At 46.3% G+C, this 23,871-nt stretch overlaps 2 protein-coding genes across 3 annotated transcripts in view; both read left to right on the top strand.

The window, feature by feature from the left end:
• The window catches only part of AP1M2 (adaptor related protein complex 1 subunit mu 2), a 122,417-nt gene that overhangs the window by 27,421 nt on the left and 71,125 nt on the right, over positions 1–23,871 (top strand). The gene's annotated exons all lie outside the window — the stretch shown is intronic.
• Positions 3,008–23,871, top strand: part of KRI1 (KRI1 homolog) — a 28,028-nt gene continuing 7,164 nt past the window's right edge. The window contains exons 1-15 of one of the 2 annotated variants that reach the window (XM_082204778.1): positions 3,008–3,154; positions 4,383–4,456; positions 6,016–6,121; positions 6,289–6,391; positions 10,024–10,075; positions 10,494–10,528; positions 11,127–11,223; positions 13,074–13,151; positions 15,352–15,488; positions 16,480–16,600; positions 16,810–16,905; positions 18,248–18,418; positions 19,678–19,753; positions 21,085–21,197; positions 23,439–23,580. In XM_082204778.1, the coding sequence (XP_082060904.1) occupies positions 3,070–3,154; positions 4,383–4,456; positions 6,016–6,121; positions 6,289–6,391; positions 10,024–10,075; positions 10,494–10,528; positions 11,127–11,223; positions 13,074–13,151; positions 15,352–15,488; positions 16,480–16,600; positions 16,810–16,905; positions 18,248–18,418; positions 19,678–19,753; positions 21,085–21,197; positions 23,439–23,580 (1,486 nt within the window). In that variant the 5' untranslated portion in view covers positions 3,008–3,069. Of the gene's footprint in view, positions 3,155–4,382; positions 4,457–6,015; positions 6,122–6,285; positions 6,392–10,023; positions 10,076–10,493; positions 10,529–11,126; positions 11,224–13,073; positions 13,152–15,351; positions 15,489–16,479; positions 16,601–16,809; positions 16,906–18,247; positions 18,419–19,677; positions 19,754–21,084; positions 21,198–23,438; positions 23,581–23,871 lie in introns of both variants that reach the window. The other variant, XM_082204777.1, reaches the window with a different exon arrangement.

The raw sequence follows: 23,871 nt of genomic DNA, 5'->3' as shown, positions 1-23,871 counted from the left end.
CAGATCGGATGGGATCAGATGAGAGCGGACAGGCGGTCCACTCTCATCTGATTCCCCATAGAGAGCAGCGGGGCTCTGACATCTCCCTCTCCGCACACAGTGGTGGTGTGCCTTGTGATTTTTTTCATGAAACAAGTGTGCCTTTGCCCAAAAAAGGTTGAAAAACACTGATCTAGAGAAGCACGCTGACCATTGCAACCCTTTGAATGATCCCCTCCTGTTCACACATTGAGCCTTCCTGGTGCTGAAGAGGTTAGTTGAGACTAGTTTCTGGTCTTGCTTTTTGGCTGATTCTCCCTTTGAATATGGAGACCGAGGCCGAAGACATTTATGTTGGGAAACAACTTTAAATCAGCCTCTAAGCACAGCGGCGTCTTCTACAGGAGAAAACTACAGAAGCCAAGTTGTTAGTGTTCAGTTTACGGTGTGGTGGAGAAATAAATGACAAGGTAGGCTTTGAGTCAATCAGGCTGAGAGTTGCATTAAAGCACATTGATTCCTATGCTCTTCAGATAGAGTATACCTGGCCTAGAAGCCCCATTCTCTCTAGGTTAGCCTCTTGAGCAAACCTGGAAGGGGTGAGCTATGCCTCAATTACAACCCACCTCACGGCTTACTTCTCTGATACGTATATCGGTTGCTGTGGTTCATGGAAGCCCTTGAAGCAATTTCCTGCTTCTCTCTGATGTTTGGGTGGGAGGCAGAGGTTTCGCCCTTTCAATCTGCGGTGGAATTCTACGGAGATCGTGTGTCCCAATTCTGCAGCAGTGCTGCGACACCAGAAATAGTACAGCGAGGGGCGGCTTTTGTGCCGGGGAAGGCAGGCAGGCAGCAGCAAAAACAACCTGCTGGGTTGAACTTTATCGCCCAGAATAATGTCCCAGCTGCTGGGTGTGGCACCCAGCGATATAGGGAAGGAAGGAAGCCAAGTGTTTTGTAACGCCAGTTGTCTGCCTTCTTGCCAAGCGGGGTGTGTGTGTGTGTGCGTGAGTCTACGTGCAACCCCAGACGGAGATAGCAGACGCTTTAAAAATGAAAGCACAAACAGCTGAGCCTGTTTTGCAACTTCACCAGGTTCGATTCTCTGCCAAGTACCCAGCATTTGCCAGGAAACCACTAACAGCTGAGAGTGGGGATTACCGGCAATGCATGAAAAACTACTGCTCCTTGTCTGTGAGCTGGGTGATGTTCTACCCTTGGGAGAGCTTTGAAATTCCTGGGTTTTATGTGTTTCTCCTCTCTGCGCTCCTCCCAGCAGTCATTCCTCTTCTGGTCACTGCTATGGATGCATGACCTGATTTGTGCGTCTCCAAGAACTGTGGTCATCTGCAACGGATTCCCAAGCCAGTGTGGTGTAGTGGTTAAGAGCGGTAGTCCTTGCAATCTGGGGAACCGGGTTCGCGTCTCCGCTCCTCCACATGCAGCTGCTGGGTGACCTTGGGCCAGTCACACTTCTTTGAAGTCTCTCAGCCCCACTCACCTCACAGAGTGTTTGTTGTGGGGAAGGAAGGGAAAGGAGAATGTTAGCCGCTTTGAGACTCCTTCGGGTAGTGATAAAGCGGGATATCAAATCCAAACGTTGCCAGCCTTCGCGTCACGTTTGCAGACATCTTTGTAACACAGAGTTGGTTTGCTAACGGGCCTGGTGCCGGAAGCTAGCAACAACATCTGCCCCAGCTGCAACAACACATGTCTCTCCTGTAACTCTCCAACGGTTTGACTTCACCCCTGAAGGTGAACTCCATTGCCTCCCGGATGCCAGCCAACCATTGAGGTGGGAGGGGCAGGGCCTGCTGATGCCAGGAGGAAAAGGTAGACTTGACCACTGCTCAGCCCAGAGGCTCTCAAGATAGGTGTGCTCACATAATACAGATTAGTTAACCTTTCTAAATATAATATTTTGCATTGTACTTGGCCCCACTGAGCACACAGTAGCTTCCCACTAAATCAATAAATAAATGGGAGGCAGTGGAAGACAGAAGTGCCTGGCGTGCTCTGGTCCATGGGGTCACGAAGAGTCGGACACGACTAAACAACAAAAGCAGCCTTGTTTGTCCATATAAACCAGGGGTCAGCAACCTTTTTGAGCCGTGGGTCGGTCCACTGTCCCTCAGACCATGTGGTGTGCATGGGTATATTTTGTGGGGGGGAATGAACAAATTCCTATGCCCCACAAATAACCCAGAGATGCATTTTAAATAAATGGACACATTCTACTCATGTAAAAACACGCTGATTCCCAGACCGTCCGCAGGCTGGATTGAGAAGGCAAATGGGCTGCATCCGGCCCCCTTAGGTTGCCTACCCCTGATATAAATGAAGAATTAATAGTACGATTGTTTATATATTTTACTAGAATTAAAACTGCAGCTCCATACAGACTTAAATGGAAGCCATGTCCACCAAGCTTCCTCAGATTTACTTCTTAGTAAACACACTTGAAAATGACCTACAAGAACCGCAAAGCAGTGAACTAGCAAAAAAAAGAAAGGGAATAAAAGTATTTCAATTAGATCTACAGTCTGGAAAAAAGGAGTAATCCATCATGTTTTTTCATGAGTGAGTTTTTTAGAGCATCAGACCTGCAGGTGAAGAAGGCAGAGACTGAAAAGTTTTAAGACTTTAATAGCTCTGCTTCGTTTAATTACATGACAGTGTGACACACACGCACACACATACATAGTGGGATAAAAATCATTATGATTTTATTTATTTACTCCACGACATTTATACTTAAAACGAGAAAGCAAAGAAAAAAATCCGAAACCATACTTTTAAAACATACGAAGGTTAAAAATATTTCTGAATCGGCCGGTGTTTGCATGCGGTTTCCTCCACGCCCCAGATCCTCAGCGACGAACCGAATATTGTTTTCCTGACTCCAGTTCACGATTCGAGACTTTTAAATCGGAATTAGCCGCCCGATCTGCAGAGTTCTTCTCCTCCTGCTTTCCCTTTAACGGGGTGGGCGGAGCAGAACGCGCGTTCCGCAGCCGCGCGCCCTCACGTGCCGCCTTGACCCGGAAGCGCCCCGTGCCCACGTGCGGGAAGACACGGGGCGGACGGAGCATGTCGGCGCAGCAGGAACTGAAGATCAACGCGGCGTTCGCGGCGCGCTACGGGCGCTACCGGCGGCGAGAGGAGCTGCAGCGGCGTGAGTGGCGGGCGGGGAGGGAGGGAAGCGGACCGAGCCAGAGCAGCTAGTGTTGCCTGCACTGGCTGGCAGCGGCTCCGCGGGATTTCAAGGCAGGGGAGTCTCTCCCAGCGCTGCCTGGGCTCGAACCAGTGCCGGATTTACGTATAAGCTAAACAAGCTATAGCTTAGGGTCCCACTCTCTTGGGGGCCCCAAAATATTTAAAGGGGGGGACTGGATGTACATTTCCAAAATATAAGATAAATAACAAATAAAATAAAACCTACCTACAGCAACAGTGTTTTGTAGGCTCCTATTTGTTATGTGCAAATGGCTTTAGATACCTATTAGGTCCATAAATTACTATATATCATACATTCAACACTTGACATCTTCCCACAGGGCCTGCAAGACAGAGCTGTTCCGCCTGGCCTTTGGTTTGGACTCAGTCTGACCCTTATGTTTCCCTCCCCTTATGGTTTTGATCTATGGGCTACTATTAAAATGAGGCTGCATTTTAAATTGTATTTTTAACCTGTATTTTAAATTGGTTTCTCTCCTCCCTATTATGTTTTTTTATTGTAATTTTACTGGTGTTGGGTGGTGCTGTGGGTTAAACCACAGAGCCTAGGACTTGCCGATCAGAAGGTTGGCGGTTTGAATCCCCGCAACGGGGTGAGCTCCCGTGGCTCAGTCCCAGCTCCTGCCAAAGTGCAAGTAGATAAATAGGTACCACTCCGGCGGGAAGGTAAATGGTGTTTCCGTGCGCTGCTCTGGTTCGCCAGAAGCAGCTTAGTCATGCTGGCCACATGACCCAGAAGCTGTACGCTGGCTCCCTCAGCCAGTAAAGCAAGATGAGCGCCACAACCCCAGAGTCATCCGTGACTGGACCTAATGGTCAGGGGTCCCCTTTACCTTTACCTTTACCTTTACGCGTGTTAGCTACCCTGAGCCCAGCTCTGGCCGGGGAGGGCGGGGTATAAATAAAATATTATTATTATTATTATTATTATTATTATTATTATTATTAAAAAACAGCGACAATTTGTTGTTGACAAAAGACAGCTGGATATATAAAGGGCCCCATTACCTTCAGTAGATTAGGACCTCATCAAACCTAAATCTGGCCCTGCTTCTGCCTGGGCTTGAACCCAGAACCTTCAGGGGCTGGAGGGAGGGTCGCCCTTTGCTGCTCCTCTAACATCCTGCCCGGCTCCTTCCCTCCTTCTCTCCCTTCTACCCCTGCAGTGCAGGACCGCTATGGGGATGCAGGCGAAGGCGACGGGTCGAGTTCTGAGTCTGAGACCAGTTCCGAAGACGAGGTGAGTCCTGCTTCTGTTTTCAGCCGCGGAGAAGTTTCTGTTTTCAGAAGTTCTGTTTTCTCTGCTGGGAAAACTTTTGGGGTTTTTGTTTTTTTAAAAAATTGGTTTTTCATATTAAAAATTTAAAGAGTTTTTTTCCAAACATAAATCATAAAAACAAGACTCCAATGCAAGGAATCTCCTGGACTTACATCCTCCCCTTTGTGGGTCCTATTAATCAAGAGGTCCGGAGGATGGCAACACGAGAACGGGGCCTTCTCTGCAGTGGCTCCCCATTTGTGGGATTCTCTCCCCAGAGAAGTTCATCTGGCGCCTTCATATCTTTAGGCACCAGGCAAATACATTCCTTTTTAACCAGGCCTATGGCTGACCAGATTGACATCCAACACCCTTTTAGAATGTGGCTTTTGGGGGGGGGGTTATTGGGTTATTGCTTTGGGTTTGATTTTATATGTTGTGGTCTTGTTGTGAACTGCCCTGAGACCTCTGGGTTAATAAATAATAATAATAATTCCATCCTGCATCTTATTATGATAACCCAAATCTTTTACATCTCCATTGTGTCCAGAATTCAACCTTAAACTACAAGTGATATTCCAATCCCACTGTTTACAATGTTTATAATTTCCCCCCGTTCCTTATTAAAATTTTGATCTTCCCGATATCTGACTCTTTCGGTCATTTTAGCCATTTCAGCATAGTAATGGACTAAGTTGCAACTTGGGGTCTTCTGGTTTATTAATCAACTGTTTCTCAATAACCTTTATATTTTTTAATATCTCCTCTTTGTTTCTTTTTACCTCTTTAATATGCTATTCTGCTGCAGAAAGAAACCCCTCATCACTGCCTTGCTGGCGTCCCAAACTATGCCAATATCAGTACCTTTATTTGCATTCAAATCAAAATATTCTGTAAGATATTTTTGAGCCCTTTCAAAAGTCATTATCTAACAAATTTTCATTTAATCTCCACCTAAAGGGTGTTTTATCCTTACCTTCAAAGGCAATTAGTACCAAATTATGGTCAGATTATGGTTAAGGGGACACGGGTGGCGCTGTGGGTAAAACCACAGTGCCTAGGACTTGCCAATCGTATGGTCGGCGGTTCGAATCCCCGCAGCGGGGTGAGCTCCCGTCTTTCGGTCCCAGCGTCTGCCAACCTTGCAGTTCGAAAGCACCCCCGGGTGCAAGTAGATAAATAGGTACCGCTTTATAGCGGGAAGGTAAACGGCGTTCCGTGTGCTGCGCTGGTGCTGGCTCGCCAGAGCAGCGATGTCACACTGGCCACGTGACTTGGAAGTGTCTGTGGACAGCGCTGGCTCCCGGCCTCTAGAGTGAGATGAGCGCACAACCCTAGAGTCTGGCAAGACTGGCCCGTCAAGACTGACCTTTTATGGTCAGATAGGGTTTTTGGCAAAATCTCAGCTTTTGTAATTCTTGGACTAAGTTGATGGAAATATTTGGGTTTTGTTCTTATTGGAGAAAGCTAGGATTGCAGGTCCTCCTGAATATATTTTTCAGAATATATCCAATCTTAATTGTGCTCTTCTCCTGCGGCAGGAGCTGGACCCCAGATTGGATCGTGCTTTTTACAGCACGCTGGCATTGCTGAAAACAAAAGACCCCCGGATTTATCAGAAGGATGTCACGTTCTACCGTGAGGAAGGTAATCGTGAGGAAGGTTATGATTTCTTGCTTTGGGGGAAACTGTGAGATGTTCTGGCTTGGCCCAGGGAGACTTTTCGGAGGATTTTCTGATCTGGTTTGGGTTCCGAGAGCAGCTTTTTTTCTGGAATTGTCTGTTGGATCATCTATGATTGCTTTTGCCAGCAGATTCTTCTTCGGATAGCGAAGGCGAGAAGCCGCCCCCCAGGAAGAAAGAAAAGCCCATGTTTCTGAAGGACTATGAGAGGAAGGTCATTCTGGACAAGGCAGGGTAAGACATGAAAATCAGGGCGCCTGCCGTGTTAAACCCCTAACTTGGGGGTCTTGAATCTTGAACTGTTATTACAGTGGTACCTTGAATCTCAAACGCCTTGGTACTCAAACAACTTGGAACCCAAACACTGCCAACCCGGAAGTAAGTGTTCTGGTTTGCAAACTTTTTTCAGAAGTTGAACGTGCTCCGTTTTGAGTGCCACACTTCCGTTTTGAGCGTTACGCTGAGGTCTGTCTGTTTTTGCTATTTATTTTGCGTTTTTGTTTTTGCAGCTCTTTTTGTTTTTGTGACTGTGTGGAACCCAGTTCAGCTACTGATTGATTGATTGTGTGACTGCAGTACATTGTTTATTGCTTTCATTTTCGTTAGATAGTAAAATTCATGTTAAATTGCTGGTTTAGGGGTTGTTTTTAAAAGTCTGGAACAGATTAATCCACTTTGCATTACTTTCTATGGGAAAGCGCACCTTGGTTTTGGAATGCTTTGGTTTTGGAACGGACTTCCGGAACGGGTTAAGTTTGAGAACCAAGGTATCACTGTACTCAGTCACGTTACTTGGGGTGGGGAACAAATGTTAGGATGAAGCTGCCCATGTTGTTGGCCTTTAACGATGGCAATGCTTATCTCGTGGAACACATGAATAAGTTGTTCTGTCTTATTCAGTCACTGGGTCACTACATACGTGCGGTCAAAAGTGGGAATGGGTGGTTCAGATCAATGGGTAGTTCAGATCTTCTGGCTACCCTGCTCCAACTCAGCCAGATGGGCTGGGTAGAATAATAATAGGAGTAGTAGTAGTGGTAATAATAATAATAATAATAATAATAATAATAATAATAATAATAATAATAATAATTAATATTTAGCCACAGTCCATACACAATACTAGTGTAAAGATACCTCTCAGGCTTGCAAATTCGTAAGAAACGGTACGAAACGATTTAAAAAGAGAGAGGGCAAAGATGTGAGCCTTAGACCTGCATCCTTTCTTCCCAAAAAGTTGCTACGTCAAGGAAACTGGGGAGTTATCTTCCAAGATGCTTCATCAGCTGGAAGGCCAACAGCACTCTGAAAAGGGTAGCTCCATGCCCAAGTCCTTTTGGTAGTTCAAAATTTCCTTTATAAAAGGTGAAATTTGTATCGTTTCCCACCTAATTCGGAAAACGTTGTTTCCGTGGGCTGAGATGCGCAGATAATATTTGATATTACGGAACATCTCTTTCGTTGGCAGGCTGTGCTTATGGGAAGCTGAACTTTCCATAAAAAGGGGAAGGGAGTGTTCCAAGATACCTTCCCCTGTTGTGCAGCTTGGGGAGGGGGCAGCTGATACTTCCTAGAATTGCTACTACCGCCCTTGCCATTTGCTTGTCGTGGCAGTGGTCCTGGTTCCCTGGACTCCATGTTGTTGTTTTTTAGTTGTGTCTGACTCTTCTTGACCCCATGGACCAGGCCCCATGGACCAGACACTCCTGTCTTCCACTGCCTCCCTCAGTTTGGTCAAACTCATGCTGGTAGCTTTGAGAACACTGTCCAACCATCTCGTCCTCTGTCGTCCCCTTCTCCTTGTGCCCTCCATCTTTCCCAGCATCAGGGTCTTTTCCAGGGAGTCTTCTCTTCTCATGAGGTGGCCAAAGTATTGGAGCCTCAGCTTCAGGATCTGTCCTTCCAGTGAGCACTCAGGGCTGATTTCCTTCAGAATGGAGAGGTTTGATCTTCTTGCAGTCCATGGGACTCTCAAGAGTCTCCTCCAGCACCATAATTCAAAAGCATCAATTCTTCGGCAGTCAGCCTTCTTTATGGTCCAGCTCTCACTTCCATACATCACTACTGGGAAAACCATAGCTTTAACTATACGGTCCTTTGTTGGCAAGGTGATGTCTCTGCTTTTTAAGATGCTATCTAGGTTTGTCATTGCTTTTCTCCCAAGACCAGACTCCATAGCAGACCTGAACTCTGCCTTGGAGGCGGACAACTTGAAAGACTTAGCAAAGTTACCTGACACAGAACCTGGTTCACAAACTGAACATGAGTCTGTGCAGACAGAAGAAGAGAAGAAGAGTTTGGATTTGATATCCCGCCTTTCACTCCCTTTTAAGGAGTCTCAAAGCGGCTAACATTCTCCTTCTTTATACCCATCTACCTCCCTTAGCGCTGCCACCCTTTCAGCAGTACCACCAATATCTCCTCCCTCTGGACCTGTAAGAAGGTGAAGACCTTCTGGGAAATGATATATAATGAAATTTAATTTAATTTTTTTTAAAATATATGTTTATAAAAACCCCCACAAGCCTTTACTATTAAGTATAGTAGGCTGAGAAATATATAAACAGGATAAAACATTGTTTTTATAGGCAACAACTGCAGCAAGAATGTTATTAGCCCAAAGATGGAAACAATAAGATTTACCAACCAAAAGAAGAGTGGCTGATGAAATTACTGGACTATGCCAAATTGGCAAAACTGACTGGAAAAATCCGGAACCACCAGGATCCGACTTTTCTGAAAGTCTAGAATAAATTTGTGTTACATTTGAAAGACAACTGCAAACAACTAACATCGCTAGTAGGGTTACAAGAAGTTCGTAAGGTTAAATTTATTATTTATTACAGTTAATTTAGTAGGTCAACAAGATTATGATCTAATAGCAATAAGCTATGTAAGAAAATGCAGTACATAGAGAATAGGTTTGAAAATCACCGATCAGGGAGGGGGGAAATCGCAGGCTCATGAAGCCAAATGTTTTATTCACTTTTGTACACTGTGGTGTTATGTAAGAAAATATATGTAAAAACCAATAAAAAGTATTATAAAAAACAAATATCTCCTCCCTCTGTCCATCAGTTCATGTCCAGCAGAGATTCAAAGATGGAGGGAACAGCACCCCTCTCCTCTGTGTGAGACTTGCTTTGGAGGGGGCGCTTGCCTCCCCCCTGACAGATTATTCTTTTGCCTGGCCTAGATACGTTTCTTACTGTCCCTTTCGCTTGATTTTTACAGTGGTGCCTCGCAAGACGAAAAGAATCCGTTCTGTGATTCTCTTCGTCTAGCGGTTTTTTTGTCTTGCGAAGCAAGCCCATTGAAGGATTAGCGGATTAGCACTATTAGCGGCTTTTAGCGGCTTATCAGCTTATCGGATCAGCTGATAAGCGGCTTAGCGGCTTAGAAAAAGGGGGGGAAAGGAAAAAAAAAACCGCAGGAACTCGCAAGACATTTTCGTCTTGCGAAGCAAGCCCATAGGAGATTCGTTTTGCGAAGCACCTCCAAAACGGAAAACCCTTTCGTCTAGTGAGTTTTCCGTCTTGCGAGGCATTCGTCTTGCGGGGCACCACTGTATATTGTTGGTGATGATAGCATTTGATCTCATTTCATTCTAATGCGAGTTCCCTTCCATCGCTCCGCGTTTGTTTCTTAATATTGAAGGTGAAGAAGATGATGCAAACAATCTCTGCGCTTCACTCAGTCACGGCTACACTTAGGGTCGCCCCCCCCCTTTTCCTCTGATTTATACATCTTACTGACTTTTTATAGCTGTCGTCTCAAAAGTTAATTAAGATGCATTTTAAAAAACACACGCTTCCTTGCGTTGTACAGGATGGAACGGTCAACTCACTATCCCTCTTTTCCTACAGGAAATATGAAGATGAAGAAAACGATGAAGGAGAACCAGTTAAAAACAGAAAGGTGAGGCTGGGAATCTGGAGATCCCTGGAGATCCCCGCCTGAGAAACAGTTTTTATCAAGATGTGATTTTGGTTTTAAATGCAGTGTAAGGTAGTCTCTGTGGGAGTATATTGTATTTAATTATGGGGTATCAGAGTTTTTAGGGGGTTAACCAGGCTAGGATAGCAGGGATAGTAGGTTTGTTGGTTTTTGAATGTTTGATGTAGATTTTTTCAGTTTTGTTGTTCTGTATGGGACAATGACAATAAAGATTATCATATCGTATCGTGAACTGGGGCTTGGTGCATCAGTTGCACCATGAGATATTGGAAAATTGTGCTGTTTCTGGCCAAGGGAATTCCTGGCCCATTCTAGGAAAGGTGCACAGTTGTGGCACGGGGTATTAACCTTCTCCCTTCCCTCCCCCCCAATTTTTCAGAGTTACGTAGAAGAGCAGAAGCAGCTTAAGGAGAGGTGAGCTGAGAACTGTGCTGGAGGGGAGAGCCCGACTCGTCAACATAACAGGCTTGTGGACAATATCTCCCCACCCCACTTTTGACATTCCTCTTTGCGTGTGCCATCTTTTTCCAGTAATGAGGTGCACGAGGGATCAGGCTCCATTCCCAAATGCCATACATGGGGGGGAGTATGCTGCCATTACATAATGTGTTTGTGGGTGGGGGGATCACTGCACGTGCACAGCAGCATTGTTGTTGTTGTTTTCAGAAAACAGATTCTGAGACTGAGAATGGGCTCCTTCCCTTCTCCTGAGCTGGGCTTTTCCCATCATCCCAACTCCCATCATCCCTAGCTAACAGGACCAGTAGTCAGGGATAATGGGAGTTGTAGTCCCAAAACATCTGGAGGGCCAAGTTTGCCTATGCCTGATCTGTGTTGACTGTCCCTGTGCACCATGCGCATGCACAGAAGCAAAACCTCTAGTTACAGATTTTTTTGGGGTGCACGTGGCACCCCAAAATGAATTAAATCTGTAACCAGCGGTACCACTGTATATCTGAGTTTTTAACACTCTTTCTAAACCCGGCTTTGCCCTCCCCACCCCACTATGCAGCTTCCAAAAGTTTGTGGCTGACAGTGATGAAGATGATGATGAAGGTGGAAGCTCGACATCCTTGCTGCAGAAACGGCCCAAAAGTAAAGAGGAGAAGGTGTGTGTGTTTGAGATGCCTCAAATTGAAAGGCTAAGGGTGGCGACTCCTTCACCGTCCTATAGCAGTAGAAGTTGCTTTCCTGGTGATGCTCCAAAATTCAAGCGTGAGCATCAGCAGTCATGCTGTAAGGTGACCCTGGTGATACCTGGCTTTTGGTGGCCCTGGTGAAGACAGCTTTCTTAACAGGAAGCAGGAGGTGAGGGGCTGAACGATGGGTATACATATTTTAATAGCCACTAAACTTTGAAATAGGCACGCAGGTGGCGCTGTGGTGTAAACCACTGAGCCTAGGGCTTGTCGATCAGAAGGTCGGCGGTTCGAATCCCTGTGATGGGGTGAGCGCCCATTGCTGGGTCCCTGCTCCTGCCAACCTAGCAGTCAAAGTCCAAGTAGATAAATAGGTGGGAAGGTAAACGGCGTTTCCGTGCGCTGATCTGGTTTGCCAGAAGCGGCTTAGTCATGCTGACCACAAGACCCAGAAGCTGTACGCCGGCTCCCTCGGCCAATAAAGCGAGATGAGCGCCGCAAACCCAGAGTTGGTCACGACTGGACCTAATGGTCAGGGGTCCCTTTACCTTTAAACTTTGAAATGTGTTTTAATGTTCAGATAAATGTAGCTTCCTTTAGTCAAGGTGGTGCGTTGTTGTTGTTGTTTAGATTTATATACTGTGCTTCGTCTTACGTTCTCAGGGGGGTTCACAGAATAAAATACAGGATAAAAACAAGCACGTACTGTATTTTTCGCCCTATAGGACGCACCGGCCCATAGGACGCACCTAGTTTTCAGGGGGGGAAATCAAGGAAAAAAATATGATTTCCCCCCCGCAGTTCTGGGAGCAGCGGACAGGCTGCACGCAGCCTGTGCGCTACTCCAAGACCTTCTCCCTGCTTTTGCGGGAGGTGGCGGAATTCCTCCACCTCCCGCAAAAGCCCACAGGAGCCCCACGTAACTCCTGCGGGCTTTTCGACCAGGAGGGAGAAGGGACTGAAACGGCCAGTCAGTCCCTTCTCCCTCCTCGAGGAAAAGCCCCCAAGAGCGGTGCGCTCTTTAAAGGGTGCGTGGCTCCCGCAGGCTTTTCTAGGAGGTGGGGGAATCCCCCCCCCCCGTAGAAAAGCCAGCAGAAGCCACAGAGCCCTTTTAAAGAGCGCACAGCCTTTGCCTGCTTTTGCGGGAGGTGGGGGAATTCCCCCATCTCCCACAAAAGCCCACAGGAGGGTTGGAGAGTAGCGGGAAGGCGTCGCGCACCTTCCTGCTGCCCCCATCCTCTGGGGCGGGCGATGGGGGAAGCGCTGCTTTCCCCACCGCCAGCCTCAAAGAGCAGACTCTCCTGGCTTCAGCGGAAGCAACACGGAGCCTCCGGAGCGCAGGCTTCGGAGGCTTCGCGTTGCAATCGCTGAAGCCAAGGATTCTGCATTCGCCCCATAAGACGCACCCACATTTCCCCTTCATTTTTGGAGGGGAAAAAGTGCGTCTTATAGGGAGAAAAATACGGTAATCTCACGTTGCCACCCTCTGGACGACATGTGGAGGAGGCACACAAAGAAGGGCCTTGGATGATAAACAGAGAATCTGGGATGGTTTATATGGGGAGAGGCGGACCTATAGGTATTGGGTTCCTGAGCTGTTTAAGGCTTTATAGGTCAGAACCAGCACTTTGAATTGGGATTAGAAGCTAGCTGGCAGCCTGTGCGTTCAGGCCATGATCGGTGTTCTATGCCCAAGCCAGTGAGCAATCTGGCCTCCAGATTCTGTACCGGCTGAATCTTCCAAACAGTTCTCACAGGCAGCCCTGTGTATAATCCATGACATTGTTGCCTCAGTTCTACCTTCTCTTCTGTTCTCTCAGGAGCACGAGGAGGCAGACTACATCAGTTGGTTAAAAGGTCAGGAGAAGCCACAAGCAGAGGAAGCGCTCCGGGACCTGGTATGTATTTTTTAAAATATATATATATTTTAATTTATATGCTGACAAACGTAAAACAACACATAGATGTACAATATTTTACAAACAAAATACAAATAATATATAAATGTAAAAATAGAAAAAAGAGCAAAAAGCAAAAAACATATCTCAAAAATAAGATATGTATTAACCTAAATTAGACTCCCATTTTCTTTGTTGACTTCCTTCATCCTCTATATGGGTCTAATATCAACCATGTTAATCTGCTTTCTTTAATCTTCTTCTTAACTTACTTTCTATTTTGATTGTCCTTATTCTAACCGTACATCAGTTTACAGAAGTTAATTAAAACAAGTCCAAGAAGTAAGATGTGGGCATTGCTTCTTCAGATAATCACTATATTTTTTACGATCAGGGTTCTAGCTGCCACCACAGCATACAAGAATAGATTCTTATCTTCTCTGGGTATATCTGTATCAGTTATTCCCAGCAATAAGGCTTCTGTTCCCCCCCCAAAAAAAATAAATCTAAAGATTTTCTTCATTTCTTCAAAGACCAAGTCCCAGAAGCCCTTAACTTTTTCACATTGCCACCACATGTGTATAAGCGTTCCCTCTGATCGGTTGCACCTCCAGCATAAGTTGGGTTTAGTTTTATACATTTTACAGATTTCTGTAGGTGTCAAATAGCACCTGGTATGTAATGGGCTTGGGGACCCGTCGCTTTGGATGACACTGAAAAATGGGCCACAACAATGGGAAGCTGCATCTGGCTCTGTACGACCACTGTCTGGTTTGTAGCTTCTTCCTAATGAATTAAGGCACTGTTTCCCTCAGACCTAGACAAGATTTTTGCAACAGGCTTCCGAAATAGCTGCGACTCCCAGAAGCCCATGATTGGGGTTGCAGTGCCTCTCCCAAGACGCTCAGTGTGCTGGTCTTGGTCTTGAGAGTCTCAAGTTAGCTAGGAGAAGGGATCCGACCATTTGCTGTTTCCTTAAAAGGTAAAGGGACCCCTGACCATTAGGTCCAGTCATGACCGACTCTGGGGTTGTGGCGCTCATCTCGCTTTATTGGCCGAGGGAGCCGGCGTACAGCTTCTGGGTCATGAAGCCAGCATGACTAAGGCGCTTCTGGCGAACCAGAGCAGCGCCTGGAAACACCGTTTACCTTCCTGCTGGAGCGGTACCTATTTATCTACTTGTACTTGATGTGCTTTCGAACTGCTAGGTTGGCAGGAGCAGGGACCGAGCAACGGGAGCTCACCCCGTCGCAGGGATTCGAACCGCCGACCTTTTGATTGGCAAGTCCTAGGCTCTGTGGTTTAACCCACATTTCCAGCCGCCTCAATAAAGTAACGGAATGGAAACTCTCATCTCGACGCAGAAAGGATTGGACTCCATTAATTTCTGAGTCCTGCTAAATCCGCATCTTGAGCGGTTTTCTGCTGAGGCTAGCAGAACATTTTTTTTGCATGAGCAGGCGCTTCCCCACGTTGCTCCAGAAAAGCATGTGTCTGCCCCATTGATTGATTGATTGAATTTATATACTGCCCTATACCCGGAGGTCTCAGGGTGGTTCACAGGAAAGATTGCAGTATATAAAATAAAAATAAAAGCAATAACCCCATAACAGCCCCCCCCCCCGGAAAGATCCACATTTTAAAAGGGTACGGGATGTCCATCAGGTCAACCAAAGGCCTGGTTAAAAAGGACCGTTTTTGCCTGACGCCTAAAGGTGTATAATGAAGGCTCCAGGCAAACTTCCCTGGGCAGAGCATTCCACAGACAGGGAGGCCACTGCAGAGAAGGCCCCGTTCTCATGTTGCCACCCTCCTCTGCACCTCTGGAAGAGGAGGCACATGAAGGAGGGCCTCATAAGATGATCTCAGTGTCGGGGTAGGTTCATATGAAAAGAGGCGGTCCTCGAGGTATTGCGGTCCTGAGCCGTTCGAGGCTTTATAGGTCAAAACCGGCACTTTGAATTGGGCCCGGAAACTAATTGGTAGCCAGTGCAGTCGGACCAGGATCAGTGTAATATGCTCAAACCGTCTTACTCCGGTGAGCAACTGAATTCTGCACTAGCTGAAGTTTTTGAACCGTCTTCAGAGGCAGCCCTACTTATAATGTATATCCCACCCTGTTAGGTGGTCCTTTGGGGGATTTTCTGCACTGTCCCTGTCTTGAGGTGGGTTTCATTTCGGGTTTCCTCTGTTTCCCCAGGCTCCCCTTAAAGAATACTGGAACGACCCACAACTCGATGAGGGGGAGCGGTTCCTGCGAGATTATATCTTGAACAAGCGCTACAAGGAGGCAGATGATGGAGGGGAGGAAGAGGAGGAGGAGGAGGAGGAGGATGGGTGAGTGCCGATGGATGGATTTTTGAGTTCCTTAAAGGATAGGGCATAACTTTCCCTGGTGTGTCTCCCCCTGTCCCCAATCCAGGTGAAGGTAGATGGAAAGGAAATTTAATTTGTTGAGCTCCCCTCTTCCCCCATTCACTAATAGTGCACCTTCATGGGCAAGGTCTAACACAATGTCACTTAATGGAGGTTGTTAATCTCTAGGTATGCCTTCTATAGTGACACCAGGGATAACCTTATTCTTCCCATCTTTATTGGTAGAAATAAATTTTATTTTTTAAAAAATAATTCATTCATGCTCACATGGTCCAGAGGTAGGTGTTCATGGGTCCATGGGCTAAGTTATTTGCACAGAGTTCTTTCCTCTTAAAGTTTCACTGATTTTCACCAGCAATACCAGGAAAGATCATGCTTACTAGCTGCTTTGCTTCTCAATATTCTTTGGTTGGCCTCTGTTATTTTCTCCTACCGATAGAGAACCTACCGTATTTTTCGCCCTATAGGACGCACTTTTTCCCCTCCAAAAATGAAGGGGAAACGTGTGTGCGTCCTATGGGGCGAATGCAGGCGCACGGACCCCTCTCGCTCTCCAGGCTTCAGGAAGCTTGCGGGCAGCAGCCTACAGCCCAAAGCATGGGGCGAGCTGCAGAGCCCGCCCCCTGCTTTGGGCAGATGTCGGCAAGCCTTGCGCGGGAGGTCCCACCGGGCGCGCGAGGCTTGGGGCGGCAGCCTGTTCTGGGGTCGGGGGAAGCTCAGGCTTCCCCCAAGCCTGGGGGGGAAATAAATTTTTTTTCTTTATTCCCCCCCCCAAAAAAAAAACTAGGTGTGTCCTATGGGGCGGTGCGTCCTATGGGGCGAAAAATATGGTACCTAAGGACTCTATACGGGCTCTTGGGTACCCCATAAGGGATAAAGAAGCAGTTTTTTCTTATAACACTGTCCTTGCGCTATATTCCCTCTTCCTGCTCATGTTCTGCCTTCTCCACAGGCTCCCTGGAGTGCAGCTGGCTATATCGGATTCGTCGGATGAGGGCGAGCTGTTCTTAAAGAAGCAAGAGGATTTTGAGCGCAAGTACAACTTCCGCTTTGAGGAGCCTGAGGCCCAGTTGGTGAGAGGAAACATTCTCTGCCTGCACTGGGAAGCTAGGCTTAATTCTTGGTGTCCTGGCGCCATTATGTTATGAGTGACAAGAGGGGCGTCCTCTCTCTGTGAGGAGACTGGGGTGATGAAAGGGGGTGCTGCTGGGATCTCTGCTCATCTGAAGAACGCGAGGCTGAAGGGTTCTTCTTTTCTCTTCTCCGATACCTGTACCGCCAGATGAAAACCTATCCCCGCAACATTGCAACCTCGGTGCGCCGGAAGGACGAACGCCGTAAAGAGAAACGGCAGGAGACTCAGGAGCGCAAGAAGAAAGTGAGTTCTGCACAGATACGAGGGGATAATGTTCAGCTCTATTGGGCTGCCTAGGAGGGCTGAAACTTTTGCCTATTATTATTAATATTATTATTAGAATTTATATACCGCCCTATACTCGGAGGTCTCAGGGCGGTTCACAGAACAAAAACAAAATATATAATCACAAAATATATAATCAAAATGAAACCAATTGCCCAATAACACGTCCCAAAACCCCCCACATTTTAAAAGGGCATAGGGCATGGGTAGGCAAACTAAGGCCCGGGGGCCGGATGCGGCCCAATCGCCTTCTCAATCCGGCCTGTGGACAGTCTGGGAATCAGCGTGTTTTTACATGAGTAGAATGTGTCCTTTTATTTAAAATGCATCTCTGGGTTATTTGTGGGGCCTTCCTGGTGTTTTTACATGAGTAGAATGTGTGCTTTTATTTAAAAAGCATCTCTGTTTATTTGTGGGGCATAGGAATTTGTTCATTTCCCCCCTCAAAATATAGTCTGGCCCACCACATGGTCTGAGGGACAGTGGAGTGACCCACGGCTGAAAAAGGTTGCTGACCCCTGGTATAGGGTGTCAAATCAAATCAACCAAAGGCCTGGTTAAAACAGAATGTTTTAGCATGGTGCCTAAAGGTATATAATTAATCATTTCATTTCTGTACCACATTTTTCAGAAAAAAGCTCAAAGCAGTTTACAGACCTACAATAAAACATCAAAAAAGTAATCCAGAATAAAACGTTACTGAAGAAAGTCAAATATAAATTATACATCCCAAGCAACATAAATAACGGGAAACTAAAATGTTAAAGATTTCAGAATAAAATATTGCAAAGAAGGTAAACACACAATTAATGCCGCAAAGTTAACCCCAAAAAGTATCTGAAACATTTCAAAAGAAAACATTACTAAAGGAAGTCCAGTATAAAATGCACATTTAAAACAGCATAATTAGCAAGGAAATAAAATATAAACGTAGAGCATATCTGCTGCTGTTGCTGCCATTCCTGTCAATGTGGTTCATGGTGGGCGACAGCAATGGAAGCTCAGGCTCAATGACCTGGGTCTGCACTCAGACAGCCGAGATGATCTCTGGTCTCTTCAGCAACCTCAGCTTTTGTAGCTGGAGTCAGTCCAGACCCCGCCCTCCCAGGTCAGGTGGGAAAAGTCCTGCAAAGCGGGGAGCAGGTCTCTCAGGACTCCCAGTGAAGTATAGGCAGGTTCAGGCATGAAGGTGCCAAGCGAACTTCCCTGGGGAGAGCATTCTTCAGATGTAGGTCCGGGTGCCGGATGGGCCAAATAACGGCCTTCTCCCGTAATACTGTGCTTTTCTTCACCCTAAAAGGAGAAGGCTCAAAAACAGGAGGAGCTGAAGCAGCTGAAGAACCTGAAGCGCCGGGAGATCCTGGAACGGCTGGGGAAGCTGCGTGAGATCACCGGCAGTGCAACCAGCACCTTCCAGGAAATGGACCTCGAAGGGGACTTTGATCCCACCCAACATGACCAGCTGATGGAGGTGGGTGCATGTTGTATACCAGTGCCGAGGGTTCTGGCTGGCAGCCAGGAGACACTGCCCCAGCCCCTCTCCAAAATGGTAGGGCCGTGTAAAGGGTGAGTCAGCTGAATCCCGTTCTCCTGCCACAATGAGAAATTGAGGGAAGTAGATTTGGCTTGTCGTTTGAAAATGGCTCAGTGAATTGATTTGAAACTGGGCAGTGCTTTTGCCTTCTAGGCATTAGCCAACTCTTCTTTTTTTAGAAATCATTTTTATTTGATTTTACAAATATCAATTTCTAACATTCCAAATGCATATATCCATATATAGAGATTACTCTGAATCTCGAGACTTCCCCCTCGTCCCCTTCATGGGCCCTATTGTCAACATTTACAACTGCGTATTTATATTCTATGCAGTCGTACCTTGGAAGTCGGAACGGAATCCGTTCCGGAAGCCCGTTCGACTTCCAAAACGACTTCCAAAACTTTCGGAAGCCAAAGCACAGCTTCTGATTGGCTGCAGGAGCTTCCAGCTGTTTAGGGACTACAATTCCCATCATCCCTGTCCACTGGTCCTGTTAGCCAGGGATGATGGGAGTTGTAGTCCCAAAACAGCTGGAGAGCCAAGTTGGGCCAGCACTGCTTTAGGCAGTAGCCAACGCATGAATTGAATTGTATAGTTGGAAGGGACCCTGAGGACTGTCTAGTCTAACCCTTCTCCCGGTATGCCCTACGGAGGACCTTAAGGTCCATAAATAGCAACACCCTAGTGGTCCCGGGCCCTAAGGAAGTCAGATTAGCCTCAACCAGAGCCAGGGCCTTTTCAACACTGGCTCCAGCCTGGTGGAATGCTCTGTCTCATGAGACCAGGGCCCTGCAGGATCTGATTTCTTTCCGCAGGGCCTGTAAGACAGAGTTGTTCCACCTGGCCTTTGGCTTGGAATCAACTTGATCCGCTCCCCCTCTTTCCTTTTTCCTTTCTCCTTCTGTGATGGAACTCCTATTTGGGGACTTCCCTGGCTTTTTCCTGGCCCACGTAGGACTAGTCTGGACAGTTGGCCTTGGTGAAGACGTGTTGTTTTCATCCCCAAAAAAGTTTTTGATTTGAGTTTCTACTGAAATGAGGCTGCCTTTTAATGTTGTATTTTAATCTTGTTTTTAAGTTGTATTTCAATCAATTGTTTTTATACCTGGTGTTAGCCGCCCTGAGCCCGGTCTTGGCTGGGGAGGGCTGGGTATAATATTTTTTTTATTATGATTATTCTCTGTTTCCTACAGAAATTATTTGGGGACGAGTATTACGGAGTTGGTGAGGAAGAGAAACCACAGTTTGAGGCGGAGGAAGGAATTGACGGTATGTCGAGAAGATGACCTGGCACATGGGCAGTTTGCCCTCTGTCTGAAAACAAATTTGCTTGTGAGGTCAGCATTGGGATCCCCAGTTCTAGAGCAGTCCCCCCCCTCCCCTCGACCTGGTGCTGTTCTGGGTGAGGATGGCGGGATCTCTTTGTCCAAACCATCTGGAAGGCTGCTTTAGATGGGCACCTGCTCAAGTGGCTTTTAATGATGTGTTTGTGGGGTGTTGCATGAAACTGGATCTACTTTGGCTTGATCCAGCCAGATTCTTGTTAGTCTTCATTTTGGCGCATGGAAGATCTGTTGCAGAACCGGGAGATGTTTTTGGCTGGGAGAATTTTTGCTGAAGAGAACGTGAGTTGGGGACATGAAAGGAGGAAGCCAGGCAAGCCGGGAGTATTTTGCAGAAGCTGCCCACATAATCTGGAATCTGCCAGGAATGTTAAAATGACTGTTGCGCTTTAGATATCCTCAGGAGTCATTTGGTGTATTCTTGCGTGACGCTTGTTTCTTTTTATTTATTTATATATAATTTTAATTTAAATTTCTGATTTACATTTCAAAATATTCATTTAAACAACCTTAATGACTTCCCTTCTTCTCTTTCCATGGTTCATTTTGCATACCACCCATCCTTCATATTTTACGCAAAATAAACCATTCAGTAATCCATTGTTACATCCATCAGAACTTATTTTCACTGTTGAATTTATCTTAATGCTACCAGCATTCTTAAATGAACACAATTTTCACCCATACATTCAGTAAACATTTTCCAGTCTTTTTCCAGTCTACATTCTTTTCCTTCTCTTATTCTATATGTTAAGTCTGCAAGCTGCATGTATTCCATCAGTTTAAATTCCCATTCTTCTTTGGTTGGGACCTTGCTCGTTTTCCATTTTTGGGCTGACAAAACACGAGCCGCAGTCGTAGCATACATAAATAGTCTTTTTTGGCACCTGGGAATTTCCCTCTGAATTATCCCCAACCAAAAGGACTCTGTTTTTTGGAAAAGTGCTTTTAAACATTTTTTTTCAATTCATTATATATCATTTCCCAATTTTTTTTACCCTTTTACAAGTCCACCACATATGACAAAACGTACCCTCAACCTCATTACATCTCCAGCACGTGAAGCTCGTTTCATGCCTTCAGATGCCTTAACCGGGGGGGGGGGGCTCTGTTTCCTTATCCATCCCAACTTTGGTTGAGGGATTCTTGGGCATTACTGCATGCCGGCTCCAGGGTGAGGTTCAGAAAGCAATGGGACCAAAGGAATCATTAGCTTAGGAAGCAAAAATGTCTTTTTCGTCTTCATCCCGAATGCAGATGAGTGGAATTGGGACAAGTGGACAGGAGGGGATGGAACTGAAGCAGAAGGTGACCTGGGGCTGCAGGAGGACGAAGAATACCACCCCCACTGCGAGGATCCTGACTTTGTGGTATGTCTGGCTTGCATTCTTAACCAGGGGGCCCAGCTCTGGTTGCTGAGGTGGTGCGGCTCATAATAATAATAATAATAATAATAATAATAATAATAATAATAATAATAAAGCAATAAAATAAGGTCCATGAATAATCATAGTTTAGAGGTCCCAGGCCCTAAGGAAGTTAGATTATCCTCCACCAGAGCCAGGGCCTTCTCAGTGATGGCTCCGACCTGGTGGAATGCTCTGTCCCATGAGACCAGGATTTAACTTCCTTCCTCAGGGCCTGTAAGACAGAACTATTCCGCCTGGCTTTCAATTTGAACCTGGCCTGATATTTTGTTCCCCTTCCTTCCCTTCCCTTCCCCTCCCCTTTTTGTGAAGATTGCCCGCTCTTGGGATCCCACAGCTGGTTCTCCCCTGGTTTCCTCGCTGGCCCAAGTGGGACTAATTTAGCCAGCTAACCCTGGTGATCATCTAATGTTTATTGGATGGATTTCCCCCCTAAATTGATTTTTGATTTTATTGTTATTTACACTTTATACCGTATTTTATGCTGTTGGGTTTTTTTTTGTAGCATCAATTAAGTGTTTTAAATTTGTTGTTAGCCGCCCTGAGCCCGGTTTCCTGAACTGGGAAGGGCGGGATATAAATTATTATTATTATTATTTATTATTATTATTTTTTATTATTATTATTATACTGGGCCGAGCCGTTTAGGGCTTTAAAGGTCAGCACCAACACTTTGAATTGCACTCGGAAACACTTTGAATTGTGCTTGCGACCGTTCATGCACTGCAGCCATGGATTGGCAGAAGATGGTGCCCATGAAGGGATGGGCAAATAGATGAGGGAAAGCCACAGTCTCTGGTCAGTGTGACCAGAAGGCACCCTGCAGATTTGAGGACACTTAGCAAAAACGGTGACATCTAATAACTTAATGGCTAGAGGTGGGGAAAGGGGGCAGACTTGGGGCAACATCTTTCATGAGATGATGGCAGGATTTGATGCATTTTTGGATGCAGCTGTCGCATCCAGGCTTTCCTCCCCGAAGACTGGGAACATATTTAATGAAGAGCGGTGAAATCTGGATTTCCTAGGAGCCTTGCACAACCATAGGGGTGCAGTTGGCATTCTGTATGCTGAAGTGAGCAGCAGGAGAGATGCCCGTGCAAATATGATACGATCATGTTTATTGTCATTGTCACATAAAGAACAACGAAATTGAAAATCTACACCAGACATTCAGAAACCAACACGCCTGCTATCCTACCCTGGTTAACCCCCTAAAAACTCTGATACCCCATAATTAAATAAAATATACTTCCATAGGTAAAGGTAAAGGGACCCCTGACCATTAGGTCCAGTCGTGGCCGACTCTGGGGTTGCGGCGCTCATCTCGCTTTATCGGCCGAGGGAGCCGGCATACAGCTTCCAAGTCATGTGGCCAGCATGACGAAGCTGCTTCTGGCGAACCAGAGCAGCACATGGAAATGCCGTTTACCTTCCCGCTGGAGCGGTACCTATTGATCTACTTGCGCTTCGTGCTTTCGAACTGCTAGGTGGGCAGGAGCAGGGACCAAACAACGGGAGCTCACCCCGTCGTGGGGATTCGAACCGCCGACCTTCTGATCAGCAAGTCCTAGGCTCTGGTTTAACCCACAGTGCCACCCGTGTCCCAGAATATACTCCCATAGAGACCACCTTACACTGCATTTAAAACCAAAATCGCATTTGAATAGAAACTGTTTCTCAGGCGGCTAGTCCTAGTCTTTATAACCCTGTACCTTCTTCCAGAAGGCAAAAGCTGAAAGAGATCATTTCCGGGGTGCACACTATCTCTGCAGGTTTCTTATGGCACCTGGAAGCATAGATTTGATCCAAGGTGGGAAGAGTGCACCCCATTATTCTCTCTGCAGTCTTTACAACCCTGGACAGCATTGTTTTTCCCCTGACCGTGCAGCTCCCAAGTCACACACAGAGACCATAAGTTAATACACTCTCAACAGTACAATGGTAAAATGCCATCAACAGGTCCTTTGAGAGGTTGTTTTCTGGGGGCAGGGGCTGGTGAGCGATAAGCAGCACCTTCTTGCTCTATGTCTGGTTGGGTTCTGGTCTTGTTTTCCCTGCGTGACTTTTGGCACTAGGGAAGCAGGGAGGTTTGCTCTGCTCTCTTCCTGGGGTTTGCGATGCCCGCGTGAAATGACGCTTGCTTTTCTCCTCTCTGCTCCCCTCCACAAACCACCTCTTCAGATGGATGCCGATTACGACCCCACCCAGGAGCCAGGCCCCTCCAGAAAGCAGCGGAGGCTGGAAGTTCCCCTTCTGGGCAAGAAGAAACGCAAGTCGCATTTTGCAGAGGCTGTCAGTCGGGAGAAGAAACCCTTTGACCCTGGTAAGGATGGTAGTAATAATAATAATAATAATAATAATAATAATAATAATAATAATAATAATAATTTACTTATACCCCGCTCTTCAGAAAACCGGGCTCAGGGCGGCTAACGACAAATTTAAAACACTTCATTGATGCAACAAAAACCAGCATAAAATACAGTATAAAACGTGAATAACAATAAATTCAGAATTCAAAAATCAGTTTAGGGGGGAAATCCATCCAATAAACATTAGATGATCACCAGGGCTAGCTGGCTAAGTTAGTCCTATTGGGCCAGTGAGGAGACCC

This window comes from Podarcis vaucheri (assembly GCF_965113315.1).
Source record: "Podarcis vaucheri genome assembly, chromosome: 17".
Taxonomy (NCBI): Eukaryota; Metazoa; Chordata; class Lepidosauria; order Squamata; family Lacertidae; genus Podarcis; species Podarcis vaucheri.
The sequence above is the reverse complement of the archived record's forward strand: the minus strand, read 5'-3'. Positions and strand labels throughout refer to the sequence as shown.